General features: G+C 41.7%; 2 protein-coding genes across 4 annotated transcripts; one reads left to right on the top strand and one right to left on the bottom strand.

Annotated features, from left to right (window-relative positions):
- The first annotated feature begins 2,937 nt into the window (after positions 1 to 2,937).
- On the top strand, positions 2,938 to 8,710 carry LOC103974023 (auxin response factor 23). 3 transcript variants are annotated; one of them, XM_009388751.3, is made up of 15 exons: positions 2,938 to 3,437; positions 3,544 to 3,656; positions 3,825 to 3,920; positions 4,008 to 4,064; positions 4,195 to 4,347; positions 4,422 to 4,506; positions 4,948 to 5,038; positions 5,117 to 5,281; positions 5,478 to 5,594; positions 5,702 to 5,777; positions 5,851 to 5,974; positions 6,095 to 6,885; positions 7,610 to 7,800; positions 7,887 to 8,081; positions 8,395 to 8,710. In XM_009388751.3, exons 1-15 carry the CDS (start codon positions 3,287 to 3,289, stop codon positions 8,456 to 8,458), a joined length of 2,469 nt encoding a protein of 822 aa, XP_009387026.2. In that variant the 5' UTR covers positions 2,938 to 3,286; the 3' UTR covers positions 8,459 to 8,710. The 3 variants fall into 3 exon arrangements, with proteins under 3 accessions (XP_009387026.2, XP_009387025.2, XP_009387024.2); XM_009388750.3 differs by having other exon boundaries at positions 5,851 to 6,019; positions 6,110 to 6,885; XM_009388749.3 differs by having other exon boundaries at positions 5,851 to 6,019.
- A 5,238-nt stretch (positions 8,711 to 13,948) lies between these two features.
- LOC135612627 (cytochrome P450 94C1-like) lies at positions 13,949 to 15,846 on the bottom strand. The gene has a single exon (XM_065109134.1). The coding sequence runs from the start codon at positions 15,693 to 15,695 to the stop codon at positions 14,211 to 14,213; it is 1,485 nt and encodes a 494-aa protein (XP_064965206.1). The 5' UTR covers positions 15,696 to 15,846; the 3' UTR covers positions 13,949 to 14,210.
- Positions 15,847 to 16,915: the final 1,069 nt, after the last annotated feature.

Raw genomic sequence — 16,915 nt, 5'->3', positions numbered from 1 at the left:
AATTTGTATTGATTTGATTAAAATACCTTAATTACACTCAAGTTATACTAGTTTACAAATTAACCCAATCCATTGTAATTGGATCCGAGTAAATCCAAATTGATTGAATCCAAATCCTGATGCCTTTATTAGATTGAACTGCCCCGTGGATATGTGATTTGAAATAACTCGATTCAAAGATATTATTAATATTTTTTTAAAAAATAGCACTACTTTGTAAAAACCAATTATGAGGGCATCATATGATAAAGGCTCAATACTAGATTTTTTTTGGTAAATTATCTATAAATTTATATTTGGAATGTTCATAAAAAAAATATTTTGAAAGTTTTAATGATGCTAACTTACACTTTATATAATATTTATTATCCTACAACTTATTTATTTTTAATTAAGTATATTAATATTACTGATTCTTTAAAAAAAATGATAATGAGTTGAATATGACCATTTTCATAATGAAAACTAAATGAGTTAATTATTATCTGAATATTCAACCCATTTACTTTGTTGTTTCGATTTTTTTCCTCATTATAAAACAGATGGCTTGATCATAGATACGATACAAATAAGAAATCTTTTAAAATTTAACCAACATATAATTTTAGATTCAAATTATCATGCAAGGAAACAACAAAAATCCCACCAATCGAGGGAAACAATAATAGGAAAAAAAAAAGAAAACAATCGAATTTTTCTTTGTTATTACGGTGTATTTTTATGCTCGAATCATATTTATCATGTCACGTGGGTGCAGGCCTGATTGAATTAGACCAGGAAACGAGTTCGCAAAGTTTTTAAACTCATTGGAAAAGAGCAACCTGGCTTAATAATTAAAATATTTATATTTTTTCTAATAAGTATCATTCTAATAATTTTTTAGCACATCATAATATATTTTTGAACATATTCCATGCTTCACCTTGATTCTTTGTTTATTAATAGCAATTTTTCTTGACATAGTATTCATGCTATTTCTTAATATTCATCCGAAAATAATCAGAACCAGAATTCCCTGTACATCCCAATCAAAAGTAAATAGTAGTTATACCTTTCCCAATTATAAACATGCATGCAGGTTTATACGCATGTTCTTTTTGGATGATCCCAGGTTGAATGCAGTCAGGCAGCGTTTTCTGTTGTTTTATAGTATAAATATGACGAAGACAGAATAGACAATTTGATTATAGTGGTTTGACCAAATATGCTTATTTCTACCTTACCCGATATATATTTATTGTATTGGTTGGTCAAATCATACCCCTTCTTTGTCAACGTGATTAAAATAATTGCCAAGAAACATATGACCATCATGTTGCTACCTAATTCAAAATAATAAGGCCTTTTTAATCGAAATCCTCTTTTTGACCATGGAACGTGAAGCTAAAGATCAGAAGATGTTTGTGATGGAAGACACGAATATCCATGCGAATTCTGTTCGTTGTTTCGTGATTACGAGCAGGATCACTCGCGCCGCAGCTGTTTGCTCGCGTCCTCCCGTGTGACGTGGACTGCCCTCGCTTCCTTCCCATGTGACGGCTGGCGCGTAAAACCGACGGGTCCCAAAATTAAACGTTTCGAATGGTGATTGGGCATGAGCTGACGTGGCGAGTTCTGGACGGCTTGGTGGGGCGAGCAGGCTTTTCGCAGTTTAGTCCCGGGACCCACCCGGACTTGCTCGTCGGGAGACCATTTTTTACCCTTTTCAAGTATCCTCCCTGTTATTGGTCAAAGAAAAGGGGCCCACATTCCGGTGGGGGACCGGCAGCGCTAAAGGCGTACGAAAAGTGATTCTGACCAACCCTAGGGGTTCCCGTGGGCCGGTTTACTAAGGGGCCGACGAGGGCGTGTCCAATTACCCGGGGGCGGGGGCGGGGTCCACTTTGCTTGGCAGGGGCGGGAGAGTTGTCGGGTACGGGAGGCGCACGGGCGGGACCCGCCTCGCTGAGCGGACATCCACGAGCCACGGCTATCAGGGGCTCGCATTTCCGACCACCACTGCTGCGGAAAACTTGAACCAATTGTCGTTTTTGTTTGATTACCTGCCTTACCACCCAACATCCACCGACCTTTTCTACCCTCTCCCCATATGGACGGTGGATATCGCATCATCAAGTTCCGATGGGCAAACTTCTCCAGAGTCGTCGAACTCAACTGATTTCGGAACACGCTCAACGGTTTCGAGATTCGCTGTATGGACAACATAGCAGACCGCATCTTCAACCAGTGTTTACATCCAAATGGTCCTGCGCGGCGGCAATCAGATGGGGCCACGTTCCGTTGTCGGTTGACTGCTGTTCGTTCCGAGACAGCTAAACCCGGGCATGGGGAAGGAGGCCGTAATCAGGGACGAGTAACGTATCGAAACGTGGTGCGGGAGGGCGTAACGGCGCCATCGTGGGAGGCGTTACGGTCACCTCCAGATACCGGCTGGCCTTCCAATAGTGCACTCAGATGGGCCCGAGCTTGACCAATAGTCCTGCTACACGTTTCTATCCGTGGAAACGGGGACCACAGTAGCACGAAATAGAAGAGGAAAGCTTTTCGTTTAATAAATCGGGAGGGAAAGGCTTTTTAATTTTTAGGGCGCTGTCCGTTAATAGCACGACACGGGAGCCATCCGAAGGCGAGCCGGGAAAGACCAACGCCGTCAAGTATTTCCATTTCGAGATAGGTGGCCGTCTAACGGCAACTTGACGGCCTCCGCCCTACCCGGCGCCAGTTGGGGAATTGACCATGGTTGAAATGATTGCTCCGGCATTTGACCCGAGTTAAGGTACGGAATGATCCAGTGCAATTCCAATTGCAAAAATTAAATCCAATTAGATCTGACACCTTTGTTTTCGTGGGTCCCTTTCCGGACTCCCTTCAAACAGTATGTAAGCAGTAGGTAGCACCTGGAATGTTGAATAAGATCCGGGCAAGCACTGTTCGTCGACAGTACGAGGCTCCCTGTCTCTCTCTCTCTCTCTCGCCGCTTCCGAGCTCTCTCTATGCTCAAAAGAAAAGGGGTGAGAGACGGAGTTATAGAGAGAGTTTAAGGCTGAGGAGAAACGATTGTCGGAGAAGGGCGAGTGAGAGTGAGAAATTTAGGGGTTTCTTGAGGGATTTGAAGTGGTTTCGCCGAATTAGGATTTTTCGTGTTTTGAAGGGGATCTGATAGGGTTGGATCTGGAGGCGTTCCGGGTTTCAGTTTAGGGTTTACGATGGGTTGAGTTGGTCGGATCATCGGTGTCTGTGACAATTGACGAGTTGCGCTGGGTGCTGGTGAATTCGGTGTGGTTTGATGGCGTCGTCGGAGGTGTCGGTGAAGGGTAGTAGAGGACGAGGGGAGGGCTTGTCGTCGGGGTGCAGCGAGCCGCACGAGGCAGCCCCTATGAGGGATGACGATGAGGAAAGGAGCCTGGGGCTCTCCGGCAGCGCAGCCGTCCGAAAAGGTAGGTTCCTGGCCGGTTCTCTGGCGGTGGCCGAAGGCAGTTGCGCTGGCTCTCTATTTGTAGGGTTTTCGGTTAGGTTTTGACTTCAGTGTGGTTTCACTTGCAGATTCGGAGGATGCGTTGTACACGGAACTATGGCACGCTTGCGCCGGCCCTCTGGTGACGATTCCCAGAATGGGGGAGAAGGTCTTCTACTTCCCGCAGGGGCATGTGGAGCAGGTGAGATGCGGGAGTCTTGGCAAAACTCATATGTGCCCGAATTCCACCTAAAAATCACCGTTGCTTGGGGGGTTTCCCCCTTGACGTTTTGGGTGCATCACTTTCCGTTCGCGTTTTCGTGAAGGTTCTCGTTATCTCCATTTTTGCTGGTCTGTTGTGGTGTTTTAGGTAGAAGCCTCAACGAATCAGGTAGCAGACCAGCAGATGCCGGTCTATAACCTTCCATGGAAGATCCTTTGCCGGGTTATGAATGTCCACCTGAAGGTGCTCTTCGTCGAACACCCATCTTTTGCAGTAATCGTCTTCCTTGTATTCCGTTCTAATCTTTGGAGGGTATTTCTTGGTTGATAGGCCGAGCCGGACACTGACGAGGTATATGCTCAGATAACGTTGCTTCCGGATCCAAAGGTATGTCTTCAAGGCCCAAGCATTTTGGGTACTTCTGGTTTTGCTCGCTGTGGATGTTACTTGAGATAGATGGGAACGTAGATTCCTTCTTTGTTGAAAAAATACAACACGAGTGGTGGCATTTAAGCAGGACGAGAATACCGTGGAGAAGGAGACACTTGCACCGCCACCGCCACGGCCTCATGTGTATTCCTTCTGCAAGACGCTGACCGCGTCGGACACGAGCACTCACGGTGGATTCTCAGTGCTAAGACGGCATGCTGATGAGTGCCTTCCTCCACTGGTCAGATTTTTAGTCTGCTTTTCTCGTTCCTGTGGAAGGTTTTGCCTTTTGTTGAATATCTGGATAGTGATCAGGATATGAGTCAGCAGCCGCCTAGTCAAGAGTTGGTGGCAAAGGATTTGCATGGAGTGGAATGGCATTTCCGACACATCTTTCGCGGTAAGCCAATATTATAACTTGACAGGCCTTCGTATATGGATTTTTCCTTGAATTTATGGGAATCTCTCTGTCCTTTCTGGATCTTATGGTTTTAAAGGTCGTAGTTCTTGTGTTGTTTAAATGTTTGAATGGACTTTTTTGCCAGTCTTGACGACCAAATGATTGTGGTTCTTAACTAGTTGAAAATGTGCAGACTACAATGTTAAATTCCTTAATGTTGGCTCATAAATGGTGCTCTTTTGCCTATTTCCTGTAGGTGGCTAATCTTTGTTCTCAGATGAGCTAGACTTGTTGATTGCAAATGAAATCACCATAACATGTTTCTTTTTGGGAGTTCTATATGCTGAACCTGAAAGCTAACTACATCTTTTTCTGGTTATGTTCTTCGCTCTAGCTAGTTTGCCACAGACTTAATAATCTGTTCTGTTGTCTTTGAACTAGGTCAACCACGAAGACACCTGCTTCAAAGTGGATGGAGTGTTTTTGTTAGTTCTAAAAGGCTTGTTGCTCGGGATGCTTTCATCTTTCTAAGGTCTGTTCATGTTAAACCCATGCTGACATTTTCAGTTCTTTATGTCTTGTGCTAAGTGATTGTTCCATGGTTAAGCAGAGGGGAAAACAGCGAACTGCGTGTTGGTGTGAGACGTGCACTGAGACAGCAGACTAATGTTCCATCCTCGGTCATATCCAGTCACAGTATGCACTTGGGTGTCCTTGCTACGGCATGGCATGCTGTCAACACTGGAACCATGTTTACTGTTTACTACAAACCACGGTATGTAGACTATGTATAATGGTCACATGCATTATTTCACACACAATAAGGCAATTACAATGCATATTTAGAGCATTGAGGGAAATTACCAAAGGGGATGCAAATTTCATTAGTTTTCAAGCAGCTTCTGTTGATTGTAGTGCTAACCCGTTGGATACTTGATTTATTTATTTATTCCATGTGGTTACTCTGACAGGATGTGTCCAACTGAATTCATTGTTCCTTTTGATCATGTGGATTCTATCAAGAGCAACCATTCTATAGGGATGAGGTTCAAAATGAGATTTGAAGGTGAAGAAACCCCAGAACAGAGGTATCATCAGGCTATATTTTCATATCAATTTATAGATACAGTTACGTTAGGATCACTTAAGTAAAATGACAATCATTTCTGATCTATAAAAGTTTTGATACCTAAAGGTTCACCGGCACCATTGTTGGCATAGGAGATGCTGATCCAAGCAGGTGGACTGGATCAAAATGGAGATGCCTCAAGGTAATTTATCATAGAGGCATCTATTATTGTTATTGCTCAAGATTAATTGAGTGATACTGTGTTTAAATTTTAGGTACGATGGGATGAGGCCTCTTTGATTCCTCGTCCAGAAAGGGTGTCTCCATGGAAAATCGAACCTGTTCTGACACCTCCACCCAACCCCGGTCCTATGCCTAGGCCAAAAAGGCCTCGGACAAGTAATGTTCCTTCTTCTCCTGATTCATCCGTTCTAACAAAAGAAGGTAAAATATGGCTTCTATAATCCTATTATGACATGCGTTTCGAGTAAAAATTAACTATCGTAACATGCTACTCAGCTGCTTCCAAAGCAGGCCCTTGCCAATCCCATGAAGTCTCAAGGGTCTTGCAAGGTCAGGACATGATGGCCTTTAGAAGTACTTTTGCAGATAGCAATGAGTCAGATACTACTCAAAAGCCAATCATGTGGTCGGTGCGTGATGAAAAGATAAATGATGTTTCTGCTCTGAGAAGATCAGTATCAGAGAGGTGGATGCACACAAAGATGCATGAACAAACATACACTGATATATTATCAGGTTTCCAACCTGGTGATTCTAGTGGGTTTCACTCACCAGGTGATAAAGATCTTTTGAAGTCTCATTTCCAAGATCAAGGAGCCAAACATAACTGTTCTCCTGGCTCACGGTCTTTGATGCCTCCAAATTCAAATTTTAGTATTGGTGAATGCAACCTGAAGATGACTCGTGTTGTTGAGTTGTCTTATCAGAAACTTGGAAGTTATAGATATGACATGCAGGGAGTTCATACTGAACTGCAGGAATTAGGAGGTGATCGGCACTCAGAAAATTGGCTACCACGGTTTCTGCAAGATTCTCGAACAGAGAACATGCCACAAACTAGGGTCGTGAAACCTCAACCACTAGCACCATCCCAGAATGATGTGGTGAAGTCCAAAGGAAATAGCGGTTGCAAGTTATTTGGGTTTCACTTAAACAGCAAACCTGTAACATCTGTTAGTACCACACTGACAAATGGCGATACAGAGAAACCTAATCAGGTTTGTCAACAGGCTCCTAAAGATGTTCAGAACAAACTGCAAGGTGGTTCAACCAGGAGTTGCACCAAGGCAAGCTTTCTTTTTTTGCTTAATCAATTTGAGACATATTCTTTTTATGTTCTTTTTGTTTCTGACATCAGTCTTTGATATATGCTATATTGTGGAGGTAATTGTTGCATGCTCTATATTCTCATTATCTTTCTACACTATGGCTATAACCTATGTTGTAGCCTGGGCTGACTTTGTTTTGAAAGATGTAACCCATGTTGTCTTATGTGATTGTCATTGCCAGTTATTTTTTTTTATCAGAGGTTTTCTTTTTTGGTACCATAGAATGTAGGTTTTCCTGTCAATATAAAATAAGAAGTATTAATGCAGACAATATTGACAGACCAAAAGAAGTTATTGCCTTTATGCCTTATCAAATAACTTGAGAAAAAACAATCTTTGAGTCTGGAGCATGCTTCATGAAACAAATTCTGAATATAAAGGAACCTTAGAGGTTTTGGTTGACATTTGTGAATATCCATAACCACACTTGAGGTTTCTGGTTCAAGAAAAGGTTGAACAAATTGATTCATCATAATGGTACCAAATTTTAAATCAAGTTTCCTATTGTAGTTACTCAAAGCTACATTTCTTTCGTGCTACATTCTTATCCTTAATTTCTAGAGTTACTATTGCCAGCCATTTATGATGCTGAACTATCATGAGAATATGGTAGAATTCCTGGAGGAATCAACTTCCATGACCTAAATGTAGCAAGAACTTAACGAGATTATTTTCATTTCAGGTGCATAAGCAAGGTATTGCACTTGGTAGGTCTGTTGATCTTTCCAAGTTCAGTGGTTATGATGAACTGATTGCTGAACTAGATCAAATATTTGATTTTAAGGGTGCACTACTTGCTCCCAACAAGAACTGGCTTGTTGTATACACTGACAATGAAGGTGATATGATGCTTGTCGGAGATGATCCCTGGAAGTAAGTGTTTGTATTTACTTTTTTCCTGCTTTGCTTTATTTTGGCACAGCTTAACTACTAGGTGGCTGACTCAGTGTTTATTGCAGTGAATTCTGTAACATGGTTCGTAAGATTTATATCTACACTCGAGAGGAGGTCCAGAGTATGAACCCAGGAACATTAAATTCTAGACTTGAAGAGAGTCCAGCCACTTCAGAAGAAAATAGTTCTGGCAAAGAAACAAACGGCCCTGTGCATGGTACTAATCGTCAGAATTCTGAGGGCTGTGCTGAGTTGTCACGGTATGTGGATCTCTCGTCCTGAACTCATCTTTTGTTCAAATAATTTATTTGGCTATTTTTGGCTGTCATTTTCTCATGCTACTAGGTTGTGTTATTAAATTGATAGTTGCATCGATGGTGCAGCAGAGCTTCCTCTCCTTTGAGCTATTGTTTACTAAAAAGACCATCTCATTAACTAATTTCCATAAATTATGATGATGACAAAACACACTTGCGGACTGATTGTTCTGTTTAATTTTGAGCATCCTTTTGTTTTCAGATGATTGGAACCTATAGGGACTTAAGTTTCTAGTCTGTCTGTTGCCTTGTGCAGGTCTCTTGAAGATGTGAAGCCAAAAAAGTTGGATGTAGCTTTCTGTGATGGTTCCAACATATGAGATACTTTCTTATTCCTACAGTTTTGATGGTATTGTAATTTTTTACTCTCAAAGTCTCTTGTGATATATATGTATATATGCTGGATAGCACCTACCTTGTAAATAGCTTGTCAGATTATAGTTGTAAGTCTAACTTATATATATCCATTTGCTCCTTCTGTGCTTTCATTCTAAAAAGAACAAGCTTGTAAACTCTGCCTGGTTCAATCAGAATTCTACCAAGTACTAAAGCGGTTGTTCCTGCATTGTAAATTGTGTATTGTAAACGCCTAATTCTAGTCCCATGCTGTATAACATAATGCTTGTGATCTACTGGTTGATGCTTGGTGTCAATTTGCTGAAGTTTCCAAGACTCCACTGGTTCAGACTCCAGCTGACATTTCTTGGATATTTACTCATGGTGCAACCTACCGTTTGGTCACCGGTGGGGTTTGGTATGACCGGCACAAATCAAGGAACAATGTACTTTATACACCCATCTTCCCAAATATTGGCTTTGTGAAAGGTGCGTTGGATTTGTTGGCTCTAAAAAATTGAAGACCGCGTTTAGGGTTTCCATTTTGTATCCTAGTTAAGAAAATTGGTGATCAAGCTCAACAAGGACTAGGGAATCTCGTCCCGGAAGCGAAGCTGGATTGCTGGGTGTATAAATCACAGACAGGAAGACCTCTGTACTTGCCTTCAACATTCCAAGGTGGGTTCTAGCCTAAAGATGCTCCTTTCCTGGTCCTGTGGGCTTGACAAGCTCCTGTTAGTTCTGGTGACTGTCGAAACGTATTATCTGCATTGCTGCCGCTTGTGGCTGGTTGGCTGGCGGCCGGTGACTGTAAATTTGCATAACGCAGAAGGATGCGATCGAATTTGCCATTCATGTCTGGCCAAGGCATGCAAACCCTGACTCGCCTATGAAATCCACCTTAAAATTGATGTCCTATCTAATATGTGCATGCATCGAGGGAATCAGTAGCTACAATTCTTGGCTGCACCTTGTCCCTTTCACCAAAACACTGCACAAGTGGGGGTTTTTACTGAGCAATGGCACTGGAATGTTGCACAAGCGAACAAACAATACTATACGAGAGTGGAAGGGCATGAACGATAATTTGTTTGTATGTGTTCTTGATAGAATGCTTGCTTCGCATTTCAGGGTAAAGATAAAAAATAAAGACAAACTAGGCAAAAATCTTCCAAGAATCCGTCTCCCATGTGTGCGTGCATGTGTTTTTAGCAAATGCACTAGAGATTACCATGTGGATGGATGTTTACAATCGGATAACCTATGCTTGTTTCATTTCAATGAATATTTGACCTACGGATATGGAAAAGAATATCTTTTTCTAAACTAGCATAATATCTTTAAATGGGAAGAAAAGCTTGCAAGTTCTATAGATAATGTGAAAATTATGTTCTAAACTAGCATAATATCTTTTTCTAAACTAGCATGATTTCATAATATCTTTATGAAATCATGTGAAAATTCATATTCATGTTGGTTATGGAAAATGAGGACCATGTACCTTTTTTTTGTTTGTTTGTGGGTGTGTGTGTGTGTGTAGAATCTGTTACTCGCAGCAGGAACTCCTGATCTTTCTACATTTTGTCCGAAGATATCTGCAAATGTGATGTCATTGGTGATCATAATAAGGAAACAATATTGAATGCAACATACTTCAAAAGAGAAAGCATATTCAAAAGTTAAGACCACTGCAGAATGGAAAGAGGATAAATATATATACACTCGAGTTCATTCTGGTCTTCACGAGGTACGAGCGTTAAGGATAACTTCGTCTACGCGCAATGAGCAAGCACATGGCGTTTCAACAAATGGTTGAAGAGTGCCACCAACTTTTCCTACAATCTGATCTCCGTCTCCTCCCACATCATCAAAATGGACTAATCCAAAACGAAATTACTCAATTTTCTTGATTGATCTCATATGCACATAGCATTAAAACAAAATTTTGAGGAATGTCAGAAGCCTCCCTACAATCCTATCTCAATCTGCTACCTCATCATCAAAATCGACTAATCCTGAACTCTCATCAGATCCAATATTTCACATCGCATTTCCACGAATTATTGAGGAATGCCACGGAGTTTCCTACAGTCCGATCTCAATATACTACCACCTCATGGAGACGAACTAATCCAAGATGAAACTAGCGGGATTCTTTTGTCAGGTTCAATAGACACTTAGCATTTCAACAAATAGTCGAGGAATGCGTCTAATCTTCTTACAATCCAATCTCAATATCATACATCATCATCGAATTTGAGTAACTCAAGACGAAACTAACGGTATTCTCTTGTTGTCAGATCTAATAATTACATGGCATTTCAACGAATACTTGAGGAATACCATCAAGCTTCCCACAACCCCATCTCCATATTCTACCACACTCTCTGAATTAATCCAAGATGAAAATAGCGGGATTCTTTTGTCAGATTTAATATACGCACGGCGTTTTAACAAATAGTTGGGGAATGCCACCAAGCTGCCGATCTTAACATCTTACCGCATCATGAAATTTTAGTAACCCAAGATGAAGGTAACGGGATTCTCTTGTCAGATCTGCTCTACGCATGGCATTTCAACAAACAGCTGGCGAATACCCTGAATCTTCCTACAAGCTGATCTCAATATCTAACCACACCATCGAAATTGATCAAACCCAAGATGAAACCAACCGATTCTTCCCCAGTTCAAAAATGGATCCAGGAAAACGACATAAAAAATAAAACATTTACCCGAAAGAAATTCTTAAAACCCTTCAAAAGAATTCATCAAGAACAGTAGAAATATCAACACAGACCATATATCTGGAGATCAAGCAATTCGCACCTGGAAGTGGAAACGAAACATCGGAGCTCTCTCTCTCTCTCTCTCGCTCTCGCTCTCGCTCGATCTTGAAGTTGGAACCGCGCGCGTAGCGAAAACAGAAGGAAACTGACGGAGCCGATCCTGCCAACTTGGGGTTCGGTTTCAAATACCGATGTAAATGAATCGAATTGGGATTCAAATAGCGCAAAATTTATGTATACTTTTCCTATTGACATTTCTATAAAACGGGTTCAAGATTTCTTGACCTCTGATTTAATCCGTATCAGATCGGGTTCGAGTCGTGTTTCTTACGGCTCGACTCAACCCGCTTCAGTATTTTAGTAAAGAATGTAAAAGAGCAACCTTCATTGAGGCTCTCAACCCGATCCTATTATGACTCGGGCCTGATGGGCTAACTAGCCTATCAACTTCGTTTGGTCTAAACCCAGATCAGACCCTAGCATAGTGCATGTGAGGCGTAGTCTAGTGGTGGCTCCACGTCGTGACGAGTCCTCTGACTCCGTCTACGGGTAGCCCTTTCCTATTCGAGCCCCCTCACTATGCCCAAATGCTAGGTCGGCTCTGATACCAAATATTAAGACTCGGGTCTGATGGGCTAACTAGCCTATCAACTTCGTTTGGTCTAAACCACTGACCAAAATGCTTAAGCTGAAATTGATAATAGTACACTCATCAGACCCTTATAAGCCAATCATATACATTACCCACTTCCGATGTGGGACTAATGGGATGTTACAGATCCACTACTTACATCGAGTCAATATGATCTCTCAACCTGACCAGCCATCCACTACAAGGGATCAATTCCTTGATCCGTTATGTAATTAGCATCTAAATCCATGTATGACCTTCATAGTTAGTTACACATAGGTCCTCCCTTCTCTTAAGTCCACAGTTGGAACTCTTGTTTTGACATGTGACAATTTTAGCGGTAGATTGTGTTTCATCACTATTATTGAAATGTTTTATTAAATATGAGATATTTTCATCTACTAATTTTCTTTTGTTTTTCAAAAGAAATATAATAATAATAATAATAATAGAGAATTAATATTATTAGAATCCTTGAATATTATTTATTTATTGTGTGAAAAAAAAAATTAAAAGTTTCAGTTGGATGAGCTTGTGATTCAAAATTAATTTTTTTAAGTCGAATAATTAGTAAGATCCTAACTTAGCCCTCCGAGTCCTTTTAGAGCACGAGGAACATGCAATTGCTCGTACAGCACAAGCAAAACACTGACTGCGAAAGACTTGCGAGTTTGACTCATGTCCAGTCTTCCTTGTTGCTCCAACAAAATTTGACAATGATAAGAAGAGTTATTAGAAATGATGAAATAAGTTTCTCATAGATAGGATATATGTTTATTTAGAAGGTATAGATATATAATAATACGAATAAAAATAAATTTATAACATACCTATACAAACTCGACTTTAGAACATTAACTAGAAGTCCCCAGCCATTAATTAGGACTAATTCATCAATTAATAATAATTTAAAATTCTAAATGTTGCTAGGAGGCCACATTGATTTAGAAAATTACTTAAAAATCAAATATCAGGAAAGAATTAAATTAGGAAAGGAGGAACGTTTTTTGGGGTTTATTTATTTTTTCTTCAATACATTCATAAAAATTAAAATATGTAAGATTTATTACTCACTAGTAGCATATTCATTATGAGTATGGGTCATTTTTGCAATGGCATACACCTTTATTCAAGAAACTAAATAAAATGTTTAGCAATCTATAATGAATAAGCAGAGCATTTACTAGTTTTATTTGTTTAAAATTAAAAATTCAAAAGGCCAACAGAAGATTAAATTTCTTTTTTTTTAACTTAAAAAATTGGAGTTGTATAGATGGTAAAATCAATAATAACTTTTTAAAAAATATATTAGTTAAATAAAACTAGTACAATCCGTGCTAGAAGAATCAACACTCAAAAACGAAAGAAGAGGAAAGATTCTAGATTTTACATTCTCAAAGTATTGGTAAGTCTCCAGTGTGGTTCTACAATTTCGATGAATTCTATTGGACCTAACTTTGTCGTAGAATCATTATATTTTAATTACAAATATTTCTGATAATAATTCAAAGATAATAAACTTTTTTTGGTATTATTATTTTTTAAATATTATATTTAAACTTGAACTCAAACTTGAGGCAGATAAATTATATAATAATATATTATTATTTGTATCTATTGAGACATCTTAGTGGTTAGTGTATTGTACCGTCTCAATTTTCAGTCCATACTTCAATTCCTGTTGCAATGAATTTTTTTTTTTTTTTTTAAGAAAAATTAGTATACTAACGTCTCAATGCAGACTTTTATGGGCATTAGATGTTAAATCTAAGGCACTATAAAAGGGACCAAATTTTCTCTAGCTAAACTTATATTTTGATTTCGGCCTTCACGATCAAACACTCATATCAGATCAATTGCAACTCATCTTATTTAGAACAAGTGCGTCAGGTTGGTTGATACTTAGCATCTTGGACTTCATCAAAATCATTATTAGTCAACGGAGATTAGTCAATGGTTATATCTATATAATTCCACTGGAAAAATAATAGGAATTCATGTGGTGCATAAACTGTTGCTATGGGCACCGCCCATGGTATTACCATTTTTATGTATGCTGTGTTAACATCATGCGATTAGGATCACCAGCCAACCCAACCGCTGCTACTGAGGCACGGCGATCTATGAGCCATCAACTATATAGTACCAGAAAGAATTTGTCTTGTTCGAGCCGTATCGATTCCTCTTCTCATTTACATTCAACCGACTCCTTTTCTTTTCTCCTCGAGATCTGTACACATAGTTTATCCCCTCCTGTAACATCCATGGGGAAGAAGGCGATGCAAGAGGCCTTTCGAGGCGCGCAGAAACCAAAGAAAACTATATCTTTAGCCGGCAAACCCGCGCCGGCAGCCCACCGTTGATGGTCGCCGTCAGACCTGGCACGAATTTCAGCGGCCGGCCGCCGGGAAGCACTTCGACATCGAACTTACTGACCACGGAGACGATCACTGTCTTCATCTCCATCAGCGCCAACTCCTTGCCGAGGCACACCCGCTGCCCCGCCTGGAACACCGGGTACTTGAACAAGCTCTCCGGGGTGAACACCCCGCCGCGGAGCCACCGCCCCGGCCTGAACTCGTCGCAGTCGGGGCCCCAGATGCTGTCCATCCTCCCCATGGCGTACGGGTGGTACGTCACCCTCGTGTTCCTGCTCACGAACATGCCGTCCGGGAGCACGTCGTCCTCGAGGCAGAACTTGGAGTCGAACTGGACCGGTGGGAAGAGGCGCATGCTCTCGTAGATCGCCGCGTGCACATAGTGCATCTCCTTCAGCTGCTCGTAGCTGACGACGTCCGCCCCGTCGGCCTTGGTGACGCCGGCTATCTCCTCGCGCATCGCCTTCGCGACGTTATGGTGCCGCGACAGGAGCAGGAAGAAGCTCGATAGGCCCGAGGCGACGGCGTCGCGGCCGGCGAGGAGGAAGCTGATGACGATGTCGCGAATGTACTTGTCGTCGTCGTCCACCACCGAGCCCATGAAGCGGGAGAGCAGGTCGTGGCTGGACGCGAATCCAAGCTTCCGGCGTTGCCGTATCACCTCCTCCGCCAGCACGTTGATCATCCGGATCGTCCGCTTCAGTTCCCTCTCGGACCCAACGTTAAGCAGCCGCTTCAGCTTCCAAATCAACGGCGCCGTCGCCGTCCCCCGCCGCGCCGACAGCCTCGAGGCGGTATCGAAGGCGGCCGCGAACTCCGACATAGGCATCGGGAGCTCGAGGCAGCCGCGGTCGAGCCCGAACGAAATCTTGCATATGGTGTCGAAAGCGAACCTCCGGAACACGTCCTGGAGGTCCACAACCGCACCGTCTCCTCGGTCGGCGATGGAGGACAGCAGCGGGAGCAGACCGCGGCCGATCTCGCCGGCCACGATCCCGAAGGCATAGGAGCGCACGGCGACGCTGCCGAGAGCGAGGCTCGCCATCTTGCGCTGGAACCGCCACGCGTCGCCGTCCACGTTGAAGATGCCCTGGCCGAGGAGGTCGCCGAGGAGGGCGGAGAAGGGCTTCCCCTTGGGGAAGTTGTCGAACCGGGTCCGGAGCATGTACTCCACGTTGGCCGGGTTGGCCGTGACGGTGTTCCCCAGCACGTGGATGTGGATGGTGCCGGTGGGCGACTCCCGGAGTAGGTGCGCGTACCAGTCGCAGAGGTTGTCGAACTCCGCCGCCCACGATGAGCTCACGTAGGCCTTGCATACATCGCAGCTGCAACACCGCCGCTTCCTCAGAAACAGCAAGAGCATTGAGAACAGAACAAAGCCCACGGCGAAGGAGAAGAAGAGGAAAGCAACGTGGTTCTTCGTCATCCCCGCTGCTGCAGCTGCCGCTTCCAATACAACGATGGAGGACGTGAAGGCAAGAAGCTCACTTCTTTATAGCAATGGCAGGAACCTCCCTTCCACATTAATGAGACGGACGGCTCGTTGTGGCCTGGTTAAGGTCAAAGCCTGCATTGGAATTCACTGGATCTACCCAGATATGATGGAGACAACTGAAGTGGGTGCGGAAAGCTGGCTTCTCATCGCCGTCTATCAATACCACTTGGGTCTTGTCCTACCTTTCTTCCGGGGAATAAGCGCACGAGCACCTCGTGCTGCTCGTGTTCTAAAAAAGCCTTTGCCGGGAGGGAGGAAGACCGCAAGTCGGCTTCCAAGCACGTGCTCTAATATTCTTCCGCACATTTGTCAAATGCGTTTAATGTGTTGGTCATTTCGCAATCGACAGTTGACGACCTCTCTTAATACGAAATTATTATGTGTTTTAAACGACATATTAATATAAATTTTGTGGTTTTTTTTCTAGTCTTTCGCAGCATGATAAGTGCTTAAAAAATGATTAATGTGAGATGCATTTAGATTTGATCATGATTCAAATTGATATGACGATTCATCGATTCTAAATCAAATTAAAATTAACTAGATATAATTCAGTTTCAGATCTAAATTTTATGAAATTAGAATTTTCAATTCCGAACCAATGATTTTAGTTCTGATTTAAATCATTGATTCGATAATTAAAAAAATATTAATTTTATTGGGGTCAAACAATCAAGCCCAATAATTCATGTCTAGTCCAACGGTCTAATGAAGAGATAAATGATCAGTTTGCCCCTTTCAATAGTCATATAATAATTATATTCATGTATATTTTGATTATTTTATAATTTAAAAAAAAAATAAAAAAAATAGATTTATCCCCTCCAACAACCACATAATAGTTAGTTTGGGGGTTACTTTAGAAAAAATTAAAAACCCCATAAATACCCACTCAAATCTCTCATTCTTACCCACTTACTTGATTAAGCACTTCTTTGAAGTTTAAATACTCTTAAGCTCTCTCTCAAGCTCTTTTTGCTCTTTCTTGATCTGATGGCAAGTATAACTACCACTTCATTAACGAGGAGTCTTTAGAAAATCGATAAATAAAGAAAGCCAATACATTAATATTGATGTTGAGCCAAACATCACCAAAATAGCAACCAAAATCAAGTCGGATATTCAAGGTATACTTGGAAGAAGATCCAAAA

The sequence above is a fragment of the Musa acuminata genome, chromosome BXJ2-5 (genome assembly GCF_036884655.1).
Source record: "Musa acuminata AAA Group cultivar baxijiao chromosome BXJ2-5, Cavendish_Baxijiao_AAA, whole genome shotgun sequence".
NCBI classification, from domain to species: domain Eukaryota; kingdom Viridiplantae; phylum Streptophyta; class Magnoliopsida; order Zingiberales; family Musaceae; genus Musa; species Musa acuminata.
This window is presented reverse-complemented; position numbering and strand designations above follow the sequence as displayed.

What these genes read in the sequence shown, in the direction of transcription:
- LOC103974023 (XM_009388749.3), top strand. Translation starts at nt 3,287, where the DNA reads ATGGCGTCGTCGGAGGTGTCGGTGAAGGGTAGTAGAGGACGAGGGGAG. An exon ending in ATGAGTGCCTTCCTCCACTG is followed by an intron (nt 4,348 to 4,421) that starts GTCAGATTTTTA and finishes GATAGTGATCAG; the next exon opens with GATATGAGTCAGCAGCCGCC. An exon ending in CAACCAGGAGTTGCACCAAG is followed by an intron (nt 6,886 to 7,609) that starts GCAAGCTTTCTT and finishes TTTTCATTTCAG; the next exon opens with GTGCATAAGCAAGGTATTGC.
- LOC135612627 (XM_065109134.1), bottom strand. Translation starts at nt 15,695, where the DNA reads ATGACGAAGAACCACGTTGCTTTCCTCTTCTTCTCCTTCGCCGTGGGC.